The sequence below is a fragment of the Callospermophilus lateralis genome, chromosome 11 (assembly GCF_048772815.1).
Source record: "Callospermophilus lateralis isolate mCalLat2 chromosome 11, mCalLat2.hap1, whole genome shotgun sequence".
In the NCBI taxonomy this organism is placed as follows: Eukaryota; Metazoa; Chordata; class Mammalia; order Rodentia; family Sciuridae; genus Callospermophilus; species Callospermophilus lateralis.
In genome coordinates this window covers 44,315,400-44,329,983 of record NC_135315.1, presented here as the reverse complement: position 1 = coordinate 44,329,983, position 14,584 = coordinate 44,315,400, and the positions used below count along the sequence as shown (strand labels likewise).

Here is a 14,584-nt window from a genome sequence, read left to right as displayed (position 1 = left end):
TTGGGGTTTTTTTAATTTACATTTTTTTATTTTTAAATTTTTTAAAAATATTTTTATTTTTTTAATTTTAATTTTAATTTTTTTGATTATTTTTAAAATTTTTTTTCTTTTCTATTTTTTTGTCTTTTCATTTCTTTTCAATTTCCTTATTCCCCCCTTCCTTGAATTCTACCTGCTTACTCTCATTCTCTTTAGAGACTTCTTCCCTTCCCTTCTAATACCTTTCCTCCCAAGTATCAAATAAATTTATAGGAGAAAACAGTAACTCAGCAGTCAAACAGAACAAGAAATAACATGAGTAGCATGAAAAAGCAAGGAAGAAAAGGAGTACAAACAATGCAGGACAGCCTAAATATTCAGGAGGACCTAGAGGCATCAGAAAAATGGTCAAATAAAGAACTCAAGGAATACCTTAGACAGATGGAATGGAATCTTAAAGAGGATATGAGACAGCAAATTCAAACAGTGAAAGAACACATTGGAAATGAATTACATAAACAGATAAAAGAAGCAAATAAGCATCTTTATCAGGAGATAGAGATTATAAAAAAAAATCAAACAATAATTCTAGAAATGAAGGAAACTATAAACCAAATTAAAAACTCAAATGAGAGTATCACTAACAGAGTGGAGCAAGTAGAAGCCAGAATGTCAGATAATGAAGACAAAATACATCATCTTGAAAAGAGTCTAGCCAACTCAGAAAAGCTGGTAAAAAATCACGAGAAAAACATCCAAGAGATATGGGATAACATTAAAAAAACCAAACTTAAGAGTCATCGGGATAGAGGAAGGTACAGAGGTTCAAACCAAGGGAATGAGCAACCTTCTGAATGAAACAATTATAGAAAACTTTCCAGAAATAAAAAAGGAAACGGATATAAAAATTGTAGATGCATACAGGACACCGCGCATACAAAATCACAGTAGACCAACGCCAAGACACATTGTTATGAAGATATCCAATATACAGAACAAAGAGAAAATATTAAAAGCTACAAGAGAAAAGAGGCAGATTACATTCAGGGGTAAACCAATAAGGTTAACAACAGATTTTTCATCACAGACGCTGAAAGCGAGAAGATCCTAGAACAACGTATTTCAAACACTGAAAGACAATGGATGCCAACCAAGAATTTTGTATCCAGCAAAATTAAGCTTCAGGTATGACAATGAAATAAAAATCTTTCATGATAAACAAAAGTTAAAAGAATTTGCAGCCAGAAAACCAGCATTGCAAAGCATCTTGAGCAAAACACTACAAGAGGAAGAAATGAAAAACAATAACTAAAACCCAACAGTGGGAAGTACCTCAGTAAGGACAGAGGGCGGGGGGGGGGGGAAGCTAATCATGGAGAAACAAAATAATTAAAAAAAAAAGATAAATAATCAAACATGGCTGGAAGTACAAACCATATATCAATAGTAACTCTAAACGTTAATGGCTTAAACTCTCCAATAAAGCGACATAGGTTGGTAACATGGATTAAAAAAACAAATCCAACAATATGCTGCCTCCAGGAGACACATTTGATTGGAAAAGACATACACAGGCTGAAGGTGAAAGGTTGGGAAAAAATATACCACGTACACGGTCCTCGTAAGCAAGCAGGGGTGGCCATCCTCATATCGAATAAAATTGACTTCAAAACTAAGTTAATCAAAAGGGAAAAGGAAGGACATTATATACTGTTAAAAGGAACCATTCACCAACAAGACATAACAATTATCAGTATTTATGCACCAAATAAGGGTGCTGCGACATTCATAAAACAAACTGTCCTCAAGTTCAAGAATCAAATAGACCACAACACAATAATCATGGGTGACTTCAACACACCTCTCTCACCATTGGACAGATCCTCCAAACAAAAGTTGAATAAAGAAACTATAGAACTCAATATCACAATCAATAACCTAGACTTAACTGACATATATAGAATAAATCAACCATCATCAAGTGGATATACTTTTTTCTCAGCAGCACATGGATCCTTCTCAAAAATAGACCATATATTATGCCACAGGGCAACCCTCAGTAAACATAAAGGGGTGGAGATAATACCATGCACTTTATCTGATCATAATGGAATGAAACTGGAAATCAATGATAAAAGAAGGAAGGAAAAATCCTACATCACATGGAAAATGAACAATATGTTACTGAATGATCAATGGGTTACAGAAGACATAAAGGAGGAAATCAAAAAATTCTTAGAGATAAATGAAAATACAGACACAACATATCGGAATCTATGGGACACAATGAAAGCAGTTTTAAGAGGGAAATTCATCACCTGGAGGTCATTCCTCGAAAAAACCAACAAATAAATGAGCTTACACTTCATCTCAAAGCCCTAGAAAAGGAAGAGCAAAACAACAGCAAATGTAGCAGAAGGCAAGAAATAATTAAAATCAGAGCGGAAATCAACGAAATTGAGATAAAAGAAACTATTGAAAAAATTAACAAAACTAAAAGTTGGTTCTTCGAAAAAATAAATAAGATCAACAGACCCTTAGCCATGCTAACGAAGGGAAGAAGAGAGAGAACTCAAATTACTAACATACGGGATGAAAAAGGCAATATCACAACTGATGCTACAGAAATACAGAAGACAATTAGAAATTATTTTGAAAACCTATATTCCAATAAAATAGAAGATAGTGAAGACATCGATAAATTTCTTAAGTCATATGATTTGCCCAGACTGAGTCGGGAGGATACACACAATCTAAACAGACCAATATCAATGGATGAAATAGAAGAAGCAATCAAAAGACTACCAACCAAGAAAAGCCCAGGACCGGATGGGTATACAGCGAAGTTTTACAAAACCTTTAAAGAAGAATTAATACCAATACTTTTCAAGTTATTTCAGGAAATAGAAAAAGAGGGAGCTCTTCCAAATTCATTCTATGAGGCCAACATCACCCTGATTCCGAAACTAGATAAAGACATCTCAAAGAAAGAAAACTACAGACCAATATCTCTAATGAACCTAGATGCAAAAATCCTCAATAAAATTCTGGCGAATCGGATACAAAAACACATCAAAAAAATTGTGCACCATGATCAAGTAGGATTCATCCCTGGGATGCAAGGATGGTTCAATATACAGAACTCAATAAATGTTATTCACCACATCAATAGACTTAAAGATAAGAACCATATGATCATCTCGATAGACGCAGAAAAAGCATTCGACAAAGTACAGCATCCCTTTATGTTCAAAACATTAGAAAAACTAGGGATAACAGGAACTTACCTCGACACTGTAAAAGCTATCTATGCTAAGCCTCAGGCTAGCATCATTCTGAATGGAGAAAAATTGAAGGCATTCCCTCTAAAATCTGGAACAAGACAGAGATGCCCTCTATCACCATTTCTATTCAATATAGTTCTCAAAACACTGGCCAGAGCAATTAGAGAGATGAAAGAAATTGAAGGCATAAAAATAGGAAAAGAAGAACTTAAATTATCACTATTTGCAGTTGACATGATCCTATACCTAGAAGACCCAAAAGGGTCTACAAAGAAACTACTAGAACTAATAAATGAATTCAGCAAAGTGGCAGGATATAAAATCAACACGCATAAATCAAAGGCATTTCTGTATATCAGCGACAAAACTTCTGAAACGGAAATGAGGAAAAACACCCCATTCACAATATCCTCAAAAAAAAAAAAAATAAATAAAATACTTGGAAATCAACCTAACAAAAGAGGTGAAAGATTTATACAATGAAAACTACAGAACCCTAAAGAGAGAAATAGAAGAAGATATTAGAAGATGGAAAAATATACCCTGTTCATGGATAGGCAGAACGAACATCATCAAAATGGTGATATTACCAAAAGTTCTCTATAGGTTTAATGCAATGCCAATCAAAATCCCAATGGCATTTCTTGTAGAAATAGATAAAGCAATCATAAATTCATATGGAAAAATAAAAGACCCAGAATAGCAAAAGCAATTCTAAGCAGGAAGTGTGAATCAGGCGGCATAGCGATACCAGATTTCAAACTATACTACAGAGCAATAGTAACAAAAACAGCATGGTACTGGTACCAAAACAGGCGGGTGGACCAATGGTACAGAATAGAGGACACAGAGACTAATCCACAAAGTTACAACTATCTTATATTTGATAAAGGGGCTAAAAGCATGCAATGGAGGAAGGATAGCATCTTCAACAAATGGTGCTGGGAAAACTGGAAATCCATATGCAACAAAATGAAACTGAATCCCCTTCTCTTGCCATGCACAAAAGTTAACTCAAAATGGATCAAGGAGCTTGATATCAAATCAGAGACTCTGCGTCTGATAGAAGAAAAAGTTGGCTCCGATCTACATATTGTGGGGTCGGGCTCCAAATTCCTTAATAGGACACCCATAGCCCAAGAGTTAATAACAAGAATAAACAAATGGGACTTCCTTAAACTAAAAAGTTTTTTTCTCAGCAAGAGAAACAATAAGAGAGGTAAATAGGAAGCCTACATCATGAGAACAAATTTTTACTCCTCACACTTCAGATAGAGCCCTAATATCCAGAGTATACAAAGAACTCAAAAAATTAAACAATAAGATAACAAATAACCCAATCAACAAATGGACCAAGGACCTGAACAGACACTTTTCAGAGGAGGACATACAATCAATCAACAAGTACATGAAAAAATGCTCACCATCTCTAGCAGTCAGAGAAATGCAAATCAAAACCACCCTAATATACCATCTCACTCCAGTAAGATTGGCAGCCATTATGAAGTCAAACAACAACAAGTGCTGGCGAGGATGTGGGGAAAAGGGTACTCTTGTACATTGCTGGTGGGACTGCAAATTGGTGCGGCCAATTTGGAAAGCAGTATGGAGATTCCTGGGAAAGCTGGGAATGGAACCATCATTTGACCCAGCTATTGCCCTTCTCGGACTATTCCCTGAAGACCTTAAAAGAGCGTACTATAGGGATACTGCCACATCAATGTTCATAGCAGCACAATTCACAATAGCTAGACTGTGGAACCAACCCAGATGTCCTTCAATAGATGAATGGATAAAAAAAATGTGGCATTTATACACAATGGAGTATTACTCAGCACTAAAAAATGACAAAATCATGGAATTTGCAGAGAAATGGATGGCATTAGAGCAGATTATGCTAAGTGAAGCTAGCCAATCCCTAAAAAACAAATACCAAATGTCTTCTTTGATATAATGAGAGCAACTAAGAACAGAGTAGGGAGGAAGAGAAGGAGGAAAAGATTAACATTAAACAGAGACATGAGGTGGGAGGAAAAGGGAGAGAAAAGGGAAATTGCATGGAAATGGAAGGAGACCCTCATTGTTATACAAAATTACATATAAGAGGTTGTGAGGGGAATGGGAAAAAAAACAAGGAGAGAAATGAATTACAGTAGATGGGGTAGAGAGAGAAGATGGAAGGGGAGGGGAGAGGGGATAGTAGAGGATAGGAAAGGTAGCAGAATACAACAGTTACTAATATGGCATTATGTAAAAATGTGGATGTGTAACTGATGTGATTCTGCAATCTGTATTTGGGGTAAAAATGGGAGTTCATAACCCACTTGAATCTAATGTATGAAATATGACATGTCAAGAGCTTTGTAATGTTTTGAACAACCAATTAAAAAAAAAGAAAGTTAATATGATCTAAAAATAATTTTCCCTGTGAATTTAAATGTTTAAAATTTATAAATGCTTAAGTAATAAATAATAATAAATAAATAAATAAATAAATAAAAGAAGAAACTGCAGACAGCATGTCAGGGCATCATCCCACTGCTTGCTGCTTCCAACAGAGAGAATGAGCTCTGTGCTTAAGACATGTAGGGGTCAAGAATTTCAGAGTGCTGAACTGCTGCAGTCAGGCCCAGCCAGTGTCTGAATCTGCACAACCTCCCAGGAAGCTTTCTGAGACAACACTTTTGACTCTGGCTAAAGTTGGTCAGACAGTGCCTGTGGCAAGCAATGAATATTTCTTTTTCTTTTCTTTTTTTTTTTTTAGAATTTTTTTTTTAATATTTATTTTTTAGTTTTTGGCGGACACAACATCTTTGTTTGTATGTGGTGCTGAGGATCGAACCCGGGCCGCACGCATGCCAGGCGAGTGCACTACCACTTGAGCCACATCCCCAGCCCAGCAATGAATATTTCTACATAGGCTGCATGTGGAAGAGTTATTAGGGAAGATGGGCAATAAAAACAGAGACAAGGTCATGTCCCTGGTCTGAGGAAGCTTAACCTCACTAAGAGCTGGCATTTAGTGTGGCCTGACCATGTGCCAGAACTGGTCCCAAGCACGCCATGTGCATCGTTTTGGTGAATCCTCATAACAGGTGGCACTGGTTACATCTATTTTATAGTTGAGGAAAGTGAAGTGATGCCAGGTTAAACATCTGCCTAAGGACTAATGGTTGCTGTGTTGCAGAAACAAGTTTCAGCTTCTGACCTTTGTGATTCTAGCGCTACCAACATGAATGCTCATACCATATTGCCACTTTATAACCTGGACTGATGCTATAACCGCACTTATCTGATTCAAGAGATCTTGTCATACACAGATCTTACACCTGGCTTTGAATCTCATGAGAGAACACAATGCCCAATGGCACATGTTAATCTGCCCTCTAACTGAGAGGCATGACTGGGACAGTGAGCTGTGAGAGATGGATCCTCTTCCACTCTTGACGAATTTGGTGGAAGGACAGGGTTTACGAAAATATCTCGAATTATACAATCTTCTTACATGTTTTCTTAAGAGTTTACAGATAAAATGTCTAGAGAGGATTTGTTTTATTGAATATGTGAATCATTTTTGATTAGCACATGCATACTTTGCATTTAAGTGGTATTTTGAAAGAATTAGGGGTAGAAGCCAGGCATAGTGGAACACACCCATAATCGACTCAGGAGACTGAAGCAGGAGGATCTCAAGTTCGAGGTCAGCCTCAGCAATTTAGCAAGACCCCATTTTGAAATAAAAAATAAAAAGAGCTAGGGATGTAGCTCAGGCGTAAAGCACCTGAGTCTGATCTTCAGTACCAAAAAACAAAACAAAACCCAAGAACAAAGTAGGGATTGAATACGAATATTATTGTTTTTCTTTTCATTTCTTTTTGTAGTGTTGGAGATTAAACCCAGGAATGCTTTACCACCCTTTGTGGTGCTGGGGAGGAGCCTACGGCCACTCATATGCCTCTACGATTGAACCATATCGCTAACCCATCCCCAGCTCTTTCTGATTTTTTGGTTTTTCTTTTAAAAGCAGCTTAAACTGCTTATTGAACTCAAATTGCCTATTTCAGATGGTCTGACTAGGTAGGAGCTGAAAAGAGGTAGCTGTGCTGTAGCACATAAGCCAATCCATCAGTGCCAAGGGGACAAACTAAGAGGAGCCTTAGTTTGTATAAAATTCAAGCAAGCAGGGGGAAGCTAATCATGAAGATTCTTAGGGGAGGTGATCCGAGTTGCTCAGTATCAAACAGATAAGCCTCTCTCTCATAAGGGTCTTAGTCCAGTCACTGTGGGTTCAAACCAATCAGAGGCTTTGCTGCTCCCTCTGCTTGAAGTGTTTTCTCAAGTATCAGTCCTTGGAGAAACCTTCTCTGACTATTTAATCTAGAACCATGACCCTTTCACACTCCAAAACACTTTCAGTCATTTTATTTCTCCAGAATAGGTCTGTCCTAAGATATGTGCTGGATCCATGACAAAAGCTCTAAGGCAACAGTCCAATATAAAGTTCACCTCACCTGTTCTGCTCCCACCATGCTAATTGGCTTGCACTTGAAGAGGTGGGTGATGAATTTGGGAATGAAGGAGCTGTGGAAAAAAAAAAAAAAAAAAAAGAAGTGATAAATTAGGCATATGCTCTCTCCAGTAAAGAAATGCAGAAACTTTCTTCAAAGGCTTTACCCTTCCATAAGAAAACTGAGAATCAAGGTAGATACTATTGCTACCTATCAGCATCCCCTGCTTTCCTTTTATTTCTCACCTAGACCCTGGTTTTATTTAGGGTCTAGAAAAACTTGATCTTAAACTATATTGATGATTTCTGTGTGTATGTGTGTGGTGCTGGGGATGAAATCCAGGTCCACGTATATGCTGAAAACTACTAAGCTCTACCGAGGATTCTAATTAGCCTCAGCCAGTCAGAGCATGGCATTCTCTTGGTGATTGCTATGTGTCCTGGGAGGGGGAAGGACTTTATTGAAAGGTGGGGGGGCACTGTTGCATTCGATGTGATGTCTATAGCTTCCAGTCTACCACCATTCTGAAGATGATGCCAGATCCAAAGATAGCAGAATAAACCACCTCTCATATCTGTTCTACCTCAGGACTTGTAGTTAAATGAAATAAAAAACTCACCTACCATTTAAACCAGTTTGAATTAGGGCTTCTGTAACTAGTAGGTATAAACACCCTAACAGATTTAAGAATGGAACATATATGAGGGCTAGAATGTAACTCACTGGTAAAGTGCTTGCCAGCATGTGCAAGGAACTGGGTTCCACCCCCAGCAAAACACACACACACACACACGCACATGCACACGCACAAAAAAAAAAAAAAAAAAAAAATATCCACCAATGTAGTTTTCCCAGAATCCCAGGCCAGGTATACCTAATAGATTTAAGAGTAGAATATACATGCCTATAATCAAGACAAGATTCAAAGTGAGGTGACCAGGAAGTGTCATAGGACTCTGGACCACAAAAGGAAGGCTGGAAATAAAGCAGGATTTGTAGGTAAAGATAAAGGCTGGCTAATACCTATCTCCTCACTCTTCCAAAGCTGCTTCCAGGCCTGAGCCCTCCTTTGTCTTCAGTCTCTCTGCATCTTTTCCTTACACTGTACTCACTCTAACAGTAATGACTTCCTGGACATCTTAATGCGATGACTAACCTCCTTCAGACTAGCCTCACACTGGCCTCCAGGCTCAGTGACTGCATTGAGTTGGCGACTCCACCTGGTTGCCAAGTCAGGAACTGAGAGTTCCCCAAACTATTTCCCACCTCAACCCCAACATCCAATCAGTTACCAATTCTTCCCATGAACTCCCAGATTCACCCCTGCTGATCTCCTCCCCAACTGTCCTGTCATCTGCGCAACGGAGCCCTTCCTTCCATCCTTCCTTCCTTCTTTCATTCCTGCTTTTTCTTTCTTTTTTTGGTGCTGGGGATTGAACCCAGGGGAACTTTACCTCTGAATTATGTCCCCAGACTTTATTATTATTATTATTATTATTATTATTATTATTATTATTATTATTTTATTTTGAGACAGAGTCTCACTAAGTTGCTGAGGCTGGCCTCAAACTTGCCACCTTCCCACCTCAACCTCCTGAGTCCCGAGCTCTTCCAATTATTTCCCACCTGGTCTCCTTGCCTTCATCCTCATCTTTTTAAGTCACCTGTTACCAAAACTCTTACAATGGCTGCAAACAAGACATTCCTTGATTCAGGTTTTTTTTTTTTTTTTTTTTTGAGACAGGGTCTTTCCATGTTGCCTAGGCCAGACGCCAATTCCTAGGCTTAATTAATCCTCTTGCCTCAATGCCTTGAGTAGCTGGGACTATAGGCACTACCACAGTGCCTGGTCACAACCTCAATTCTGGATTTTCTGTCCTCAGCCACATCATGCTGAACCCTGGCACCTCATGCTTCAACCTGGTTGAGCCATTTGCAGATCCTACAATTCTGTGGGCCGCTAATACCTTTGTGCCTTTGCTTACACTATCCCCTCTGCCTGGAATGCTCTTTGTGAGCCTTGGGGTCAGCACTCACACGACCCTTTGACCTTGCTCAAGGATGTCTCTTCTATGGAGCCTTTTCTCAGTCACCTCCACCATATTCTCAAGAGTCCTCAGGCCTCTAATATCTTACCTACTTTATTACACTTATTTGTTTATATGTCTATTCCCTTGTCTGTTAAGGCAAGTGGAGACAGGGGTAGTGTCTGTTAAGTCAGATCACTTAACCCAGTATCTAGGACAAAGGAAATGCTCAAGTAAATGCACATTGAATAAATAATAAATGTTTTAATAACGGTAACAGTGACTTTTTTTTTTTTTAGGTGTAGATGGACACAACTCAAGGCTTTTATTTTTATGTGGTGCTGAGGATCGAACCCGGGTCCTGGCTGCACTAGGCAAGCGCTCTACCGCTGAGCCACAATCCCAGCCCAGCAGCGACCACTTTTTGAATGTCAGCTAGGTACCAGCACTTTGCCAGGAAGTTTACTGGGGAGTATCTGGGAGGGACTGGAAGTCTTATAAACTAGAGTCAAACAAGTTAATGTGAGGTTGAATTCATGACTGATCAAAACTGTACCCAGCCACTATTAAAAGATTTGTCTTCACAAGAATGGGAAGTTATACTCCTGTATGTATAATACGTCAAAATACATTCTATTGTCATGTTTAACTAAAAAGAACAAGTAAAAAATTTTTAAAAAGAGATTTGTCTTTTTATCTCCAATACTGAATAGAGGAGAATCAGCTTAGGAGGAGAAAAGTCACCTGTGATTCAAACTGTGGTTTCAACTAGGGAGTGACTATGATGTCTAAACAGGAAAGACTGTCCCTATAGATACCAAATGGAGACAAAGGATCCATTGATGGTTTTGCGTTGGTGGGTAGCAAAGGGAGTTAGGGGAAAGAAATCTGAAGTCCAGGGGTCGGACCTGGGGAAAGGCCTAACAGGTCAGGATGGGTATGAACAGGAACTATTTAGAAGGAATTGGAAGTGCTGTAAACCAGAGTCAAACAAGCAACATGAGGTTGAATTCATGACTAATCACAACCGTATACACAGTGTATAACTTGTTACTTCCCAGTAGAGTAAGTTGTGGCTGTGTCCTTGAACTGGCTCTATGCACTAGTCTACAGGGCTTGGACTGGGGAAATAGGGACTTAACACATGTCTTTGGGGAAGAGGTTCCAGCAATGTGATGGGTAATTGTATTTGTATTGTTCTCATCTAGGTCCCAACTGGTGGTTCAGGACTCCAAGTTTAACTGTTTCTCCATGCCATATAGATGATGGTGGCTATTGCCTTTGGCTGGGGAAAGGTCCCTTCACAATCCTAAAACTGAGGTTTCTACAGTAAGGTTAAGGTTTACCAGAATGGAAGGTACCATGGATTAAAACAGAAATATAGCCTGGATCACAGGCTGAGCTTTTCCAGATGTGTGAGATGGGCATCCGATTCCCAGTTCACTCAATATGAGTTTAGTAATAACACTAAAGGGCTCTGAGGGCTTTGAGAGAATGTGAGGCCTCTGCTTGGGCTAGCTAAGCAACTGACTCCTTATTCATCTAATGTAAGCTCAATCAGACCTCTGGGTGACCATGAAGGAGATTTCTAGTTGCAGTAAATTTTTACAGAGAAACTTCTACCAGTACTTATGGGGAGTGTCACAATGTGATAAATCAGCAATACTTTTAATGCACATTAATGAGTATCCAGAGAGTGAAGGGAACGTCAACTCCTAGTCCACCTGCCATACTGCAAACATTAATGCTTCCCTGGAGAGTCCACTCGATCCTTTCTTGACAAGGTAGAAATTAAAGTTAACTCTATAAGCCACTCCTTTATTGTTGCTCCTTAGGGATTTATTTGTGTCAGAGAGGGAAAGCCTTAATTGAATACACACTGGGAGAGATCTGGGGAAGACATAAACTTGGAGTCCTGAACCACCAGTTGGGACCTAGATGAGAACAATTCAAATACAGTAGCTTGGACAGGGCTGACCTTTCTGAAGCCCTTCCCTGAGAAGTTTGCCAGAATGTTTGTTTGATATTTGGTCAGAGGAGACACTGGCCCTGTGCACTGCCTGGTCTCACAGGAGACAGTGCTACAGCCAGATGCTGATTGGCAAAGGACCAAACTATTTTCTTGCTTCAAAACTCAAGCCAGAAATGGCCACACACAGGGATATGACAGGAACACATGTAGCTTACTGTTCATTCCATCTACCTTGGCTATGGAGTTCCCTGACTTGCTCTTCTCAATTTTTAGTACCTTCCTTGGACACAAGGACATCCAAAAGTGGATAAGTTTTAGTAGCTACAGTAATAAATACTATGGGGGAGAAGAAAGAGAAGGCTCAAAAGAAACGGAACTGGACTGGTAGTTCCTACCCTTAAAAAAGTTTATATGAGAGAGACAAAAAGCACATGTGATCACTGAGACTAAGTTTAATTATCTCAACTTGGGCAAGGGGTGGTTATGTTCACAAAGTTCAAAATAACAGGGTCTCCCAACTCATTTTTGCTTGCCTTGATGTGGCTGATGATTGTATTACTGCTACTGTATATATAAACTTAAGTAGCAGACTTGGTTTTATTATTATGATCCCTGTGGGTACAGATTAATATCAATTTGCCTGCAGGTACCAGAATGAATCACAGTTGGATGGTAGGGACACCAGGATTGTGAGCATGTTGGGTGGTTTGTATGGCACTAAAAGAACCCCATTGAGCAGTGGGTACATGTCATCAGATATCTGTCCAGACCCATAGACAGTACAAACACCAAGAATGAACCCAAGGAAACCATATATTTTGGGTGATAATGCATCAGTGTAGGTTCATCAACCCCAGCAAATGTATCCCTCTGAGGGGATGTTGATACTGGAGGACAGTATGCGTGTGGGCCAAGGGGTACATGGGAAATCTGCTCAATTGTGCTATGAACCTAAAACTGCTCTGAAATGTAAAGTCTATTTAAAATTTTTAAAATTTTATTTAAAAAATAAAAAAAAACAAAGCAAAACAATAAGAACAACTCAGTGATGAGACTGCTCCAGGACTTACTTTGCAAATTTGATGCAGAATTGAGTGAAGTATTTCCGTGTGGAAGCCAGGTTGTCACGGATGATGGGGACATTCTGCTTAATGTGAAGAATGACAGAAGTGACATAGGGGCTCTGGTCACCAACATGTTCCACATTCTGCCACTGCATCTGAAATAGAGACAGGACAAGACCAGGCTTTAGACCCTTCAGAGAGGGAAAAAAAAAAAAAAAAAAAGAGTGTTACCTGTTAATAGGAAAAGGAAGACATAGAGTGGAAATTTGGTCATTATTATTACAGGAATTGGCCCCCTTTGTCTTGGGGAATTTTTTTCTCAGTCTATAACAAAGACTAATCATGAGTAAAGACAAGCAGGTCCACCTTATCCTTGACAGGGAAATGGGACTCAGGCACTTTTCTTCTAGTGGTCCCAAGCATGCTTCAAATAGCCTTCCTTTCCCATCTAAATTGCTATCTTGTAAGAGGAACCTCATTAGGAGAGCCGATTGGACTGGAACAGGGACACAGTAACCTGTTCTCTGTCAACTGTTCCACCAATCAGGACTGTGGGAAAAAAGGGGAGAGACATCTACTTCCAAGTAGATGTGGCATGAGGTATCATAGGTGGCAGTGCTAATGCAGTCAAATCTGAAAGAGGATTAACTTATACCTTTCCCATGAGTAAATTGGGAGGAGTTTGGGATTCTTTAAAAAGAACACTAAAGTTGCTACAACATGTGATATTTACTTCAAAATAACCTGGGGTTGCTCTCTCTTTGCTTCCTGGCCACAATGAGGTGAGCAGCTTTGCTCTACCAGCTGCTTGTACCATGATGTTGTGCCTCACACAGGCCCAGAAACAATGGAGCTGGTCAATCATGAACTGAAACCAGGAGCCAAAATAAATCTTCCCTCCTTTAAGTTGATTTTCTCAGGTATTCTGATACAGCAATGAAAAGCTGACTATTACAGTGCCTCACCTCTGACTATATTTCTTCAGGTTATTGTGTCCCTATTCCAGTCCAATCTGCAGACTAACATCAGTGTGTCTTTTGTTGCAAAGGCCACCTAACAATGGTTCAACAGTCAAGGTATTCAGCGAACATTCCACATTTACTATCATTGTGTCATCCGATTGTCAAGCACTGGAGGAGTCTCCTCCAAAATCAGCTCAACCTCCCTCACCTCCTCAGGGTGAGACAAGTCTATTAACTGAATGTGACGGCCTTCCAAAAAAGTTAATTTCCTCTTATCCATATCTTAGATAATAGGAAGAAAGGGATGGTATATGGTATAAGCTTCTTTTAAATATTTAGGAATTTTTTTACTGTGTGTGGGGGAGGGCTGGGGTGGTACGGATTTAAACCAGTGACACTTTGCCACTGAGTTACATCCTCAGCCCTTTTTCTTTTTTATTTTGAGAGAGGGTCTTACTAAGTTGCCAAATTAGTAAAATTTATGATTTTAATTTATGATTGAATTTATGATTCTCCTGCTTCAGTCTCCCAGGTTGCTGGATTACAGGCATATGTCACCATGCCGTGATAAAATTTAGGAATTTTGCCTGACATTTCTTGACATAATGCTTCTTTTTCTTCCTCCAATGGCTGCCCCACCCACCTGACCCTTGGGTGCAGCCCATTCAAAAGACTGCCTAGGGGACTCAAACTCAGTTCTGGTTGTTGTTGAACTAACATGGTCCTAGATCACAAAGATAAAAACCACTTGATTGAGGACTCTGTTCTCTGGCTCCTCCACCACATGC

The 14,584-nt window shown here is 39.2% G+C and overlaps 1 protein-coding gene across 1 annotated transcript in view; it reads right to left on the bottom strand.

Moving 5' to 3' along the window:
- The window catches only part of Vps53 (VPS53 subunit of GARP complex), a 151,799-nt gene that overhangs the window by 19,516 nt on the left and 117,699 nt on the right, over window positions 1-14,584 (bottom strand). The window contains exons 18-19 of the mRNA XM_076869888.1: window positions 12,841-12,989; window positions 7,775-7,844 (exon numbers count right to left, since the gene is read on the bottom strand). Coding sequence (XP_076726003.1) covers window positions 7,775-7,844; window positions 12,841-12,989 — 219 coding nt within the window. The remainder of the gene's footprint in view (window positions 1-7,774; window positions 7,845-12,840; window positions 12,990-14,584) is intronic.